The 13,894-nt window shown below is 42.1% G+C and overlaps 1 protein-coding gene across 1 annotated transcript in view; it reads right to left on the bottom strand.

Annotated features, from left to right (window-relative positions):
• Nucleotides 1–9,608: 9,608 nt before the first annotated feature.
• Slc9a9 (solute carrier family 9 member A9) overlaps nucleotides 9,609–13,894 on the bottom strand; it is a 544,400-nt gene continuing 540,114 nt past the window's right edge. The window contains exons 15-16 of the mRNA XM_031346346.1: nucleotides 12,947–13,052; nucleotides 9,609–11,238 (exon numbers count right to left, since the gene is read on the bottom strand). Coding sequence (XP_031202206.1) covers nucleotides 11,017–11,238; nucleotides 12,947–13,052 — 328 coding nt within the window. The 3' untranslated portion in view covers nucleotides 9,609–11,016. The remainder of the gene's footprint in view (nucleotides 11,239–12,946; nucleotides 13,053–13,894) is intronic.

Below are 13,894 nucleotides of genomic sequence, written 5' to 3'. Positions count from 1 at the left end.
AAAAAAAAAAAAAAAAAGTGTTATAGTTTCCATCTGTAAGCTTTGAAGGAAAACCAATCCCTATCTATCAATTATCTGTCTGTCTGTCTATCTATTTATCTATCTATCTATTTATCTATCTATCACTATCTATCTATCTATCAATCATCTTTCAATCATCTATCAATCATCTATCTATTATCTATCTATCTATCTATCTATCTATCTATATATCATCTCTCTCTGTTATCTATCAATCATTTATCTATCAATCAATCAATCTATCTATCAATCACTTATCTATCATCTATCTATTATCTATCTATCTATCTATCTATCTATCTATCTATCTATCTATCTATCATCTATCTATCTATTATCTGTCTATCAATCATTTATCTATCAATCTATCTATCAATCACTTATCTAACATCTAGCTACCATCTATCTACCCATCTATCCATCTATCCATCTGTCTGTCTGTCTGTTTATCTACCTGTCTGTCTATCTATCTATCTATCTATCTATCTATCTATCTATCATCTATCAATCAATCATTTATCTATCATCTATCAATCTGTCATCTACCATCTATCTATTTATCTATCTATCTTTTATCTATCTATCTATTATCTATCATCTATCAACCAACCACCTATCTGTCTGTCTATTAATCTATCATCTATTATCTATCTATCTATCTATCTATCTATCTATCTATCTATCTATCTATCTATCTATCTGCTATCTATCAATAATTTATCTATCTACCTATCTATCATCTATAAATTATCTATCTATCTATCTATCTATCTATCTATCTACCTATCTATCATATATCTGTCTGTCTATCCTATCTATATATCTATCAATTATCTATCATCTGTCTGCCTGTATGTTTATCTATCTATCTCCTAGCTTCTGGAGGTTGCAGTTATTCTTTGCTTTCATTGGCTTATAGCTGGTATCACTCCATTTACTGCCTCTACTGTCATGTGCTGTCAGCCCCAAGTGTCTCTACTTCCATCTAAAGACATTAGTTTTTAGAATTAGGGCTCACTCTAATACTCTATGATCCCATTTTAATGTTATTACATTTGCAAAGATCCTATTATCAAGTAAAGCCACATTCATGGGTGCCATATCTTTTGAGGAGTTTATAATTCAACCTTGGTAAGTGAGCTGGATCAGCAAATGAAAAATATACTCCCTCCACAGCCTACAGCCAGTGTACATTACGCCTTTTGTGGTCTCAGAAGGGGCTGTTTGCAACAGCTCACCTTTATCATCAAGACGATAGCTCGATACACCTTCGCTACCAGACTGGGCAATTTCTCTAAGGTTCAAAGACCTGGCATTTTTGTCAAGTTTATGTCTGAGTTTCTGACAGGCAAATGTCTTGCCATTATGTTCAGAATAATAGCTACTTCTTGCTCACTAGGTCCAAATGTCATCAATGTAATAGACCAGTGTGATGTCTTGGGGGAAGAGAAAGGTTATCAGGGTCCCTGAGGACTAAATTATGACCAGATTAAGAAAGCTTCCATGCCACTGACATAGGACAGTGAAGTGGCACCACTGGCTTTGCCACCTGAAAGCAAATTACTTTTGGTGGTTTCTAGGAGTTATTGCGAGCCAGGCACTTGTCAGATCAATAGGTACTGGGGAAGTGTTAATATGTCCAGGCTAACTGTTACTAACTGTCACAGCTGGGAAGAGGTAGCGCAGATGCGTGAGACCACAGATATAGTAACAGCAGAAATCAATGTGGCTCTGTGTCCAGTTCTCCATTCCATGCAAATGTCAGGTCTTGGAATCACAATAAGGGATTCTCTAGGGAGTGTTTCACAGGTGCATTCCATGTCCAGTCATGGAAGCTAGCATGCCTCAGTTCTCCATCTTGTTCCCTTTTCTTTCTTTCTTTTTTTTTTTTGTCTGTACTTATCCCATGGTGCATCTCAATCACTGTGGAATCTTTCAAAGACAATCAAACAAAGTCTATAGTGTCATTGCATGGAAAACATATCAGAGCCTCTTTAGGGGAGTTGGAGAAATAAAGGGTCAAATGGCACCTGAGAAACATCTCCATGAACCTAGGATGGACATCTCATTCCTCAAAACCCACATCTCCAGGCCAGAACTTCTACCGTAATTTTATCATCATCATCATCATCATCATCATCATCATCAACACCATCACCATCACCATCACCATCACCATCACCATCACCATCACCATCACCATCACCATCACCATCACTACTGCAGAGCTGGGACTCAAAACCATACTTTGTATATGCTGGGCAAGTGCCATGCCAAAAGTAGCCATCTATTAAAAATGTATATCCACTTAAACAGCTCCTTGTTATCTCTAGAGATGTTATGTGGGAGCGTCAGTTTCATCTTGCTCAGAACCAGACTTTTCTGTGAATGCGTTCTTCTGCTCAGCTCCCTCCCAAGGAATAAAATCGTCAGTCATTATGTGTGACAGGCTGGGGGTCATTCTGGTGTCCTACAGACTCCTTCCTTCTGCACTATGTCAGTTACTGCTGTGTATCTCTCACCTTTGAACTTTACCTAGACCTTGTTTTTTTTCACCATCCTTCTGGCATGGTTGCGGCTGCCCGATCACCAGAGATGCTTTAAATGAGAAATATTTCCCATAAACTCAGGTGTTTGGACACTTGGCCCACAACGCTTGGTGGAGGAAGTATGTCACTGAGGGTGACTTTGAGAGTTGATAGTCTAACCACATTTCTGATTCACTCTCTGCTTCGTGTTTGTGTTTAAAGACATGATCTCTTAGCTTCCTCCTTCAGCCACCTCTTACCATGCCTCACCCACCGATATGGAGTCTCCCTTTAGGACTATAAGCCAAAATAAACTTTCGTCCTTCCACAGGTTGCTCTGGGTCATGGTATTTTATCACAGCAACAGAGAAGTGGCTAATACACTTCCCTTCTCAGCTCGTAAAATAACACCCACACTGGGTGGAGACAGGCAATTTACTGTCTCCATCCTTCTTAGTACTTCATCTCCACCCAACCTAAGTGAGTCTCCCCTACCTGAAGCATTTCACTCATTCCCTGTTCACATAGGGTTAGGCTCCCCTTTCATTTGTTCTACATGGTCTCCTGTTCCTCTCTTTCTCCCCTTCAAACATAGCAACCCCATGTGGAAATGATGTGGAATTACTTTCTAGATGCTCCTTACCCTCTGTCTCTGCCTACACTCTCCCTTTGGGATGAAATCCCTTCACAGTTTTCTAATAATTCAGCTCTTCCTTTTCTCCATGGGATAGGGCTCAAGAGATCTGGAAAGCCTCTCACCGTTCAAGACCTCACCTAAAAACAAGAACAAGAACAAAACCAAAAACCAAACCAAAACAAAACAAACAAAAGCTTTGGGGTCTTTCTGGATCACACCGTCCCTTCCCCATCGTGAAGCCACAGCCACACTCAGGGCAAACCCTCTACTTTTATGGCTTTCCTTTTCCTCTTTCAGAATCCAGAAACAGGCTCTATGCCACTTGAGTCTTATCTTCCTAAACGTCTCAAATTATTTTAACAAACAGGGAAATCATGATTACAGTATCACTATAAAAATTAAACAATAATGCAAACGAACTCAAAGCCTCATTCCATGTAGCTTGTAATGTGGATCCCTTTCAGTCTTCTCTAGACTACTTTTCACAAATAATACTGTGGCGTTCAGGCTTTCTGTTGCTGCCATCAATACCTGAGAAGAAACAGTCTAAAAATAGGGGGTTTTGGCTCACGGCTTCTGCCATGAGTAAGGGTGAATGGCTCTATTGTTGCTGGTCCCTGAGGTGGCCAAACATTAAGACCCAAGGGTGTGGTGGTTTGAAAGGCATGGCCTCCACAGACTCCTGTATTTGAATGCTTGGCCCATAGGGAGTGGCACTACTAGGAGGTGTGGCCATGTTGGAGGAAACGTGTCACTGTGGAGATGGGCCTTGAGGTCTCCTATGCTCAAGCTGTGCCCAGCGTGGCAGTTCCCTTCTGCTGCCTTCACATCAAGATATAGAACTCTCAGCTCCTTCTCCAGTACCATGCCTGCCTATACTCTGCCATGTTTCCCGCCATGACAACAGTGGACTAAACCTTTGAAACTGTAAGGCAGCCACAATTAAATGTTTTTCTCTCTAAGTTGTTGTGGTCATGGTGTCTCTTCATAGCAACAAAACTCTACCTAAGACAAAAAGCATGAAGGAGCAAATTTGTTCACTTCCTGGGTATGAGCAAGGTAGGAAGAGAAGGCAAGAGGGAGGAAAGGAAAGAGAGGGAGGAAGGGAGGGAGGGAGAGAGGGAGAAAGGGAGGGAAGAGAGAGAGAAAGGGAGGGAAGAGAGAGAGAGAAAGGGAGGGAAGAGAGAGAGAGAGAGAGAGAGAATGAACAAAGACATACCCTTGGTGACTATTTCCTCTATCTAGCTAGGCCTCACCTCACCTCTTAATGTTTACCAGTTGGCTACAAGATTTCTTTCAATACACAATCCTATGGAAATATTTTATATTTAAATAATAACAATCATATTTTAGAAATATTTTCATCTGAGTGATGCAGATGGGCTAATCACTGTAGCATGTGATTATTGCAGTGTTTCATAGAATGGGGATAGTTTAGGTAACCCTTCTGCTATTGATGGGTATTTATGATTTTCCCCAACATTTTGCAGCAACAAATAGTGCCACACAAGAGATTGGTTTTGTATATTTCCTGTGTACAACCATTAATCCTATAAGCCTTGACACTGTTTTCTTTTTCTTTTTAATCTGGTACTCTTTTAAAATGTTTTTAATGTATTGCTAAAAATTATTTGTATAATCTGGAGAATAATCTCCTATCTATCTATCTATCTATCTATCTATCTATCTATCTATCTATCTACCTATCTATCTATCTATCTATCTATCTATCTATCTATCTATATGTAAACATATATATATTTTTTCTCCCAGTTTGTTTCTTATTTTCCAATTTGGTTTATTGTGTCTCTTAACAAAGGAAGTTTCAAATCTTTAAGTCATATTTGTATTTGTTTTTAGTTTCTGTCTCAGGAAGACTACATGGCAAGGTCACTTGCATGTTTTGAAGTTTTATTTACTTTTAAATTTCCTGTTGTTTTGCTTTTTGTGTTTAGTTATTCCAGCCACTTGGGATTTAGTTTTTATATGCCTTAGACATGAATATTCAACTTTCTTTCATTTTCTAAATTGAAAAATTAATTAGTCCACCTATCCCCAACCCAAATTGAAATGCCAGTGTTTTATAAACTAGCTTTCTAAATATATTCACAGGTTTGTTTCTGGACCTTGTGGATTTTCCTGATCTTGTCCCTTGTTTCTGGGTCAGCAGCACACTGTTCTAGTTACAGTCTCTTTGTCCTGTATTTTGCTATCTGATATGAAACTACTCTTTTGAAAAAGTCCTAATTATTTGAGAGGTGGGGACAATTTCAGTAGCCAGTGAGTCAGAACTTTGGCAGAGTGATACCTGTGAGTGCTGAATGATTCAGTGCTTGGTACTCTGGGTGCTGAATCTCATACTATTAAGGTCTCCCAAAAATGGTGGAGAAAAGGGCAATGTTCCTGGCTTTTCACTCCATTTCTTATGGTAGCTTAGTGTTTTGTATTGAATTATTTCATAAGAGTTGTAATTATTATTTTATTTTGAGTAAATAATTCTAAGTCTACAGTATATATAACTCAAAAAGGGACGGAAGTGAAAACTGACCCCTTCCAGTTTCTAAGAATCAACCATTTCTCTTGGTTTCCTCATGGCATCTAGCATGCATTCTGCCCCGAACTGTGTTGCTGTGTGTGTTGGAATTCAGGCTATATCAGATATAAGACTCTGCTTTATGACATGGATGACTTGTTACTGAGGATTATGGTTTTTTTTGGTTTTTCGAGACAGGGTTTCTCTGTGTTGTCTTGGCTGTCCTGGTACTCACTCTGTAGACCAGGCTGGCCTCTGCCTCCCAAGTGCTGGGATTTGCCATCTTCAGTACAGTGAAATGGAAAATCTGACATTTGTATAATTTTGTTATTTGAAACTCTGGTCTGTATCTCTGCTTTCTTGTGAGACTGTTCATATGAGGTCTACTTGTATATAATCTTTCTGAGTAATTGGAGCAGTCCCTTGACTATGTACGAGGTCTAAAACCTTGACTGTCAATCTTGTAGTCTTATCCTACTAAATCAAAGAGTCTAACTAACTTTAGTTTTAAAAGTAGAAGTTAAGCCAGGCAGTGATGGCGCACACCTTTAATCCCAGCACTTGGGAGGCAGAGGTAGGTGGATTTCTGAGTTCGAGGCCAGCCTGGTCTACAGAGTGAGTTCCAGGACAGCCAGGGCTACACAGAGAAACCCTGTCTCAAAAAACCAAAAAAAAAAAAAAAAAAGTAGAAGTTAATCTAATATATTCAGGCCTTCTATATTGCTCAGTAATCGTTCTTGTTGTTCTGGGATCTCTTATTTGTACATGTGCCTCTCATACTATATAAGCCTTCTAAAAATGACTAGGCATTGGACATGTGTATATATAAATCAGTCCTACTCCGATTGGTTGTGTGTTTTGTGAAGCTTTGTAACTATTATCTGTTAGCATTCTTCAACGGTATCTGTTCCTGATAGCTATGTGTCTGTTAAGCATTATGAAACTGTTGCCTGTGAGCATTCTGGAGAAGTATAGCTTCTGACAAAGGGACCTGGATGACATTTTTGAGATGCTAGGATGCTACCCACAGCAGAAAGAGAATGGTCTTTAGAAATGCTTGACCTAGAAGCTATTCCTTCTAGACGTCTTAGTTGCTTAAAATTGACCATAAAAGGTTCATGGTACTAATGCCCTCACTCCTGCCACTTACTCTCTTAACTTATTTAGGGTTTCATTGCTGTGAAGAGGCACCATGACTAAGACAACTTTTATAAAGGACAACACTTAATTGGGGTTAGCTTATAGTTTCAGAGGTTCAGTCCATTCTCATCATGGCAGGAAGCATGACAAGCATCCAGGCACGCTAGAGAAGGAGCTGAGAATTCTATCTTTGTCTGAAGGCAGGCAGACAGAAGGAGGGTTTCTTCTGCACTGAGTGGAGCTTGAGCATAGGACTTCAAAGCCAGTCCCCACATCGGCACAAATCCTCCAACAAGGCTCTACCTATTCCAACAAGAGCACACCTCCTAAAAGTGTCACTTCCTGTGGGCCAAACATTCAAACACATGAGTCTATGGGGGCCAAACCTACTCAAAAACTACACCTCCCAATGCAGGCTCAACTCAGACCAAACGACTATAACTTTTACCTTGGCAGTGACACACAGGAGAGAACAAGCTCTCTGAGGGTTATTTAGTGGTATCTTCAGAGAACATTGTTCCTAGACAAGGGAGGGGGGATTTTCAGAGTCATAATGAAGGCATGTTGGTAGTGCTTCCTTGTAATCTCAGCACTTGGAAAGTTGAAGATACCATGAGTTTGGGAGCAGCCTGTGTGTCATAGTGAGATTTTTGTCTCAAACCAACATGATGGAGTTTTTTCCAAAAGTCACTAAAGCCAAGAGGCTATGTAGACATTGTTCTTGTGAACTGGATAGTAACTGAATGTGCTCTAACCTTGGCTCCCACTTGTATTCTGCTTCTATTTGTTTAAGATGCAGTTATATTTCACTGAGTTGTTAAAACAAAGAGTGGCTGATCTCTGTGTGTTCAAGGCCAGCTTGGTCTACAGGAGTTCTAGGATAACCAGGGCCAGGGCTATGTAGAAAGACTCTGTCTCAAAAACCAAACCAAACCAAACCAAACCAAACCAAAACAAATAAAAACCAATCAACAAACACAAAGAGTTGGGAAATGTAAGCAGCTGGCAGACATGAATACATTCTAAAGAGACACTTATGTCCCTCTCTTTGGCTAGTGTACTCTATTCAAGCAATGTTCACAGACAAATTCGAATTTCCCCAGGAATTTCCTGCTGGGAGAAGAAAATCCAGAAGTCCTGGTGACAATCAGAGGAGGGGTTTGTCTACCAGAAGAGAAATCTGTCTCTTGGAGATGGGTTTACAACTTTTGGGACAGCCTTGTAGGACAGACTGAAGCAGAGACTATGGTGGGCAGGATTATACCTTGGCCAGACAGCTTGGTTCTTCATAGTTCTTGCCTTCTATTTAAATTCTACTCTCATTTAAGATTCCAACTTGGACTTGAGAATCTACTGGGTATCTTTGTACCTCTTCCAAAATGTGGCTACATTGAAAAATTTCCTTTATTCTGCTTTTCATTGTAAAAAATAGCTCTGCACATGACATTAGAGTACTTAAAGCTTCAGCTTTGATTTATATTGTTAGGTTGATCTCTAAGAAATTTTGAGACATTTCACAATGAAAAAAACCCACCTTAATAGCATTTAAGTGGGTTTCAGATCTGCTCGGACATACTCAAGTATTATGGAAAGCACCAAAGAGGCTCTGGATGGGGCCCTGATATTGAATCAACCTCTGTGTGTGTGAATATGCATGTGTGTGATGTACCCATGTTAAAAAGTTCAAGGAAGACCCAGTCATCTAATTAATGAGAACCCTGTTTTAAGTTCTAATAATGAATAAGAATATTAGTAGCTTGAATAAAAGCACTTGCGCCTTCATTATTCATTAGAAACTGGCAGTAAATAATAGGTTTGAATTTCACAGTCATGAGGTCGCTAATCAAAGCACGGGGCATTGCTTAAGATCATAATTCATTATCCTTCACAGCAATAGCATAACGGGGCTTGGCTTTATGAATTGCTAACTGGGCACTAGTCTTGGACTGATTCAGAGGGAGGAAGGCTGGTAGTCACATAGCAAGATGGGAACACTGTCTTACATGTCAGAGGGGCCTGTGATCTGGATCCTACCCCAGGAATCAGCCTGGGATCTCCACTGTCCTTGTCAGGAGTAATTCAGATTGGAAAGAGAGTTTGTCTCAGCAAGAAGCCATCTGGGAAGCAGAGAGGCTAGTTTTATTCTAACTCATTCTTTTTGATTCAGTGATGGCTCCGAAGGGGCAGCCCCTGTCCCTCCATGGACATTACTTTGTTTCATCTGGTAGGCCAAGTTCTTCTTTCTTCTTCTTGTTCTTTTTACATGACTACTTGACTTTTTTTTGAGGCCTCTTTTCTTTTTCTATTGTATCTCTCTCTTTCCCTCTCCCTCTCCCTCTCCCTCCCCCCCCACCTCTCTCTCCACCACAAAGGAAACACCTTTTCCTTCTACTTGATGTTGGCAGAAATAAGATGAACCCCCTCCCCCCATCTTATGGCCTTCTTCCAATCCTTTAGTGTCTCCTCCATTTTTGTAGCACTTCATAAAGCCTGGTCACCCTGCCTGGGGTGTGGGGGGATGAAGGGAGGTTGTGCCCCCTTGCTTGACTCAGTCTTTCTTGTCTGAGACATCCTCCCAGATTTCTTTATTCCTTCCAGGCCCCTTTGACTGGGCTGAGGACCCATGTATCCCCCTTATGGTAGCATTTCATGCCTGTTGCACCCAGATCTCTAAAGGCAAGAGTGTAGAGCTCTCAGTTAGCATGGTCAGAGGAGATGCCTTGAAATGAATCTGTAGCCAATGCAATCATACTCCATAACAAAATTTTATTAGGATGATGTCAAGTTAGAAAACTTCTCTACTTGCCATGTTTACCTGTAACAACAAGATTTTACTCCGTTGAATATAAAAGTTTCTCCCAGCTTCTACTATTTGGAAGCAAGAAAACAGACACGCAGGCAGGTACCTGATACCACAGGTCAAAGGCCTAAGAAGTGCTCAGTGAAGCATGCATTAGTTTTAGCTTTTGGGCCTGAGAAAGAAATCATACTAAATCTCCCTCAAAAGCAAGCCCACCATGTCTTGGGCTCCCAAGTCTGAAGCCTGCTCTTTGGAGCCTAACAGAACATCTGCATTTCAAGAGAAGCTAGGCTTGAGGTATCTTACGGCTTCAAAGGCACAAGTCATGCAGCTGAATAGTCACAAAGCTATTGTGTTGGTCTCTTCAAGGCAGCCACGAGCCACTCTGGGAATGGGGTAGGTCCTGACTGGTGCTTGTCCTTGGTGCCGCAGGATGGTCTAAGTGTCATTAGCCCTGTTCTTTTTGCCCCTCTGTTGCCAATCAGTCACAAATATTAGAATGGGAAAAGGTGAGAGTTCCTGCACAATCCCCCAGGCCCGTGTGCAAGAGCCATGCTGCAAAACATGACTTCCCAGCACACGGGGGGGGGGGGGGGACCTGCCAAGAAGTTGTCCCAGTGCACACAAGGAAGAGAGGCTCACCAGTTGAGTAGAATGAAGAATGTGGGAAAAAGACCAGCTTCCCTGGAAAGAAACCCCTTAAGCTGGTGAGAGCCTACACTTAACATACACACACCTGGAGGCATGTGTGGAGGCACAAGCAGCTCCTTAGAGTCGTGGGAAGAACCGTATGGAGAGAGTGGCAGCAAGGACAACAGGGGCCCCAATTCATGTGAATTCTCCGGGGCCATTAGTAGTGGGCACTGAACACTCTGGGCTCTACATTTAGCCCTATGGTCAGAACAAGTGGAGTCAAGTCAAGAGATAAGGCTTATCATTTATGCTCAGGAGCTTCTTTTTCCCTCCTTCTTCTTCATGTTATTAATGTTCCATAATTAATGGAATAGAATCCAAAATCCACATGAAGGGCCTGGAGAGCTGTCTGAGGAACAGAAGGGGCCCCCTGCAGACACAGCACATATGGTTCATCCCAATGGCAGCTAGACCTGACTCCCCTGGCCCCCAATTCAGCAGTAAAAATGGCTGTCAGATAATTAAATGAAGTTTGCATAATACAGAGGGAAGATAATGAATTCTCATTTCTGAAGGCACGGGAGGATACATGTGATAAGGTTTGATTCTGTCCAATTTATGTTCTTAATACTCTTTCTGTCTCTCTCTGCACCACCTCCTTGGCTGTTGGCATTCCTCAGTGGTCTCAGGTTACATATGATTATGTCTGCACTCATTGTACCAATTAGTCCATCTGGGATTGACCCCGAGTCTGCTCGAGTTTGAGTTCATAGCCTCCCAGGCCGAGGTCTCCCTCGTAGATGTTTTCCTTGCCTGGAGTCTGGCCTGAAGACTCCAGAGCTAGCTTTGTGGTGGGACTGCTGGGTGAAGGGCTCTGCTCCTGGTAGTTCATGGCGAGTTCATCTTGGTTGACGATACATTCCACATCATCCTCTTTGAGTTGTTCCTGGTTTGTTAGCACAGATAGAGAGACAGGTCACTTCATGAGGAAGGCAGGAAACAGTAGCACCCCCATGATATGAGAAAATGGAATGTTTTGTGTGTGTAGCACACAGACATGTATGCAGGTAGAGGGCAGAGGTTGACCACAGCTGTTTTGAATAGTTTTCTACTTTCTCTTTCTCTTGTTTTCCTCTTTCTTTCTGGAGATGAATTCTCTCACCAAACCTGGGCCTCACCATTTGGTTAGACTAGCTGGCTAGTGAGCTCTAGAGAGCTCTAGAGAGCTCCCTGGCTCTATATCTTCAGGGCTGATATTACAGGTCCATGCCAGGGGTTTCCAATTCAGGCCTTCATGTTTGCATGGCAAGTACTTTACTAACTGAGCTATCTCTCTAAGACTGGAGATTCCTTTTTCTTTGATCTAATGATAAATTTTACCATGGTCCATCTATGCGTGTACAGCATAGGTGGGCACAGTATTTGCTGAGTCAGCATTGAAAACTCGGGTTTCTACACAGTCTCAAAGACTCTCCCAGCCCAAGGTCAGCAGAGGACCATGACCCATCTCTTTGGGCTGAGGGAGAAAGAATGGAATTTGGTGTCTTCTCTTCATTGGCACCCAGGAAGGTTGGCCAGAGTTAAGACTTAGCCAAATCCTGTAGAGAAGTTTCATGCTGGCTTTGAAAGGCACCTGCCTTCCTGAAAACCCTTAGAGTTGTTCTATTTTACTATAAATGGGTTTTCACACACCCCCTTTTTTTTTTTTTTGGTTTTTTCAAGACAGGGTTTCTCTGTGTGGTCCTGGCTGTCCTAGAACTCACTCTGTAGACCAGGCTGGCCTCGAACTCAGAAATCCACCTGCCTCTGTCTCCCAAGTGCTGGGATTAAAGGCGTGTGCCACCACTGCCCAGCATTCAGCACATTTCTTGAGACAAGTGTCATAAGACTAGACGTGACTGGCATTAACCCTGGTAGACTGAATAACATCAGAAATGTATAGACCTGGCCAGTAATGGTCACCCCATCCAGAGGTTCCCCTGGAGGGTCTCAGCCCTTCTCCTACTGAATAGAGAGGATGGCATCAAGCCACTGCACAGTGAGGGTTGTCTAGGTTACCTTAGGACAGGGTCCCCACCTTTAGCTTGCTCTAGGAGCATCTGAAAGCTATTTAAATCAGATCTGTTGTGTGAGGGTTATTTCTGTCACGTTCCTCCAGGAAGCCCCCAGCTGCTGAGCACATCTGAGAAGAGTCTGAGGGAGTGCTTGCTGAAGGTGGCGGCACCTTGGGCCACTGTCACCTCGCGCACTCTGCTCTCCCTCAGTTGCCTGACACTCTCATCTGCTGCTAATGACTCTAGCTGCTCCTCGGAATTTTTCTTATTCTACTCCCCTGAGCTATAAAGCACAGACCTAATATCCAAAACTTCAAAACACAGCAGTTTGTGAGAACACATCAGTTTTACATTTTCTAAGTTCATTTTATGGTTAAAGATATTGGCAACAATAAAAAAAAAATGCGGTTTTACAAAGAAGAATAAGCCAACCTCAGCAACAATGGAGCAGAGAAGAAGAAACACTTCTCAGTACAGTAAATTTAAAAACTGCCTCCTCCTGCAGCTAGGGAGGAAGAGCCCCGAGGTCCATAGCTCATCAATATTCACCAGGCTCACCCCATGCAATCATTCACTCACCCCATGCAATCATTCACTCACCCCATAGGCCTGAGGACTGGTGAGCAACCTGGAGACTGGGCCACACCATGCTGGCAACGTGGTGGTCAGCGGAGGGCCTGAGTGTGTTAGGATGGGTTTCAGGTATCTGGGAAGGCCTGTTAAGGAATACTTGTCAGGAGGAAGTCAGAGTTTTGTTGCCCACGCAGCAGAAACCTTTGCATGCTGTTCAAACAGTATGTTCCCCCTTAAATCTTCTGCTCCCTCATTTAGGAAGCAATTCGGCCTGTGAAAATTGCTGTTTGTAATCTTTGCTCTATACACTGTTGTAGCCCTCCAAACAACCTTTAATCATGCAAGAATGGCAAAGGGGCTACATACACAGTCTCAGAGACGCAAGCAAGTATCCCTCGGCTCCCTCCAGCCCCGCCCCCAGGACCAGTTCGCTTAGAACATTCATTTTGAAGAATTACGTAGAACAATAGTGTACAAAGTATGTTTTCTAAAGATTGTATACGAGTGCACATGAACACACACATATGCATGTACGTTCACACACACACACACACACACACACACATTCATGGAGGGAGGGAAAATGAGAGGTAGGGAAGGAGAGAGAGAGCAACATGAGAGAGATGGAGAGAGACCCCTCATTCCCACAAAGAAGCAAGAGGCATTTCATAAAATGCTCAGCTATTTCAGAACTGGGTAGACAACATAGATGGTGTTCCAAGATTCTTCATTTTCAGTATTCAATACACTCACTGTATACTTCATATGTCAGTGCACTTTTATACAAAATTATGCAAATAAGCTGCTGCTAGGTTTATCCTATTGTCTAGCACCTGTCTTTTCCATCTCTCCATCCCAAAGTGCTCTAACCAGTTAAAAGGAAAACCTGTTCATTGGAAGCCATTGCGTTTCCTTCCAGCTTCTCAGCAATGGAATCCACAGAGGACACCTCATGTGGCATTCTTATCACCACCA

The sequence above is a fragment of the Mastomys coucha genome, unplaced genomic scaffold (genome assembly GCF_008632895.1).
Source record: "Mastomys coucha isolate ucsf_1 unplaced genomic scaffold, UCSF_Mcou_1 pScaffold23, whole genome shotgun sequence".
In the NCBI taxonomy this organism is placed as follows: Eukaryota; Metazoa; Chordata; class Mammalia; order Rodentia; family Muridae; genus Mastomys; species Mastomys coucha.
The sequence above is the reverse complement of the archived record's forward strand: the minus strand, read 5'-3'. Positions and strand labels throughout refer to the sequence as shown.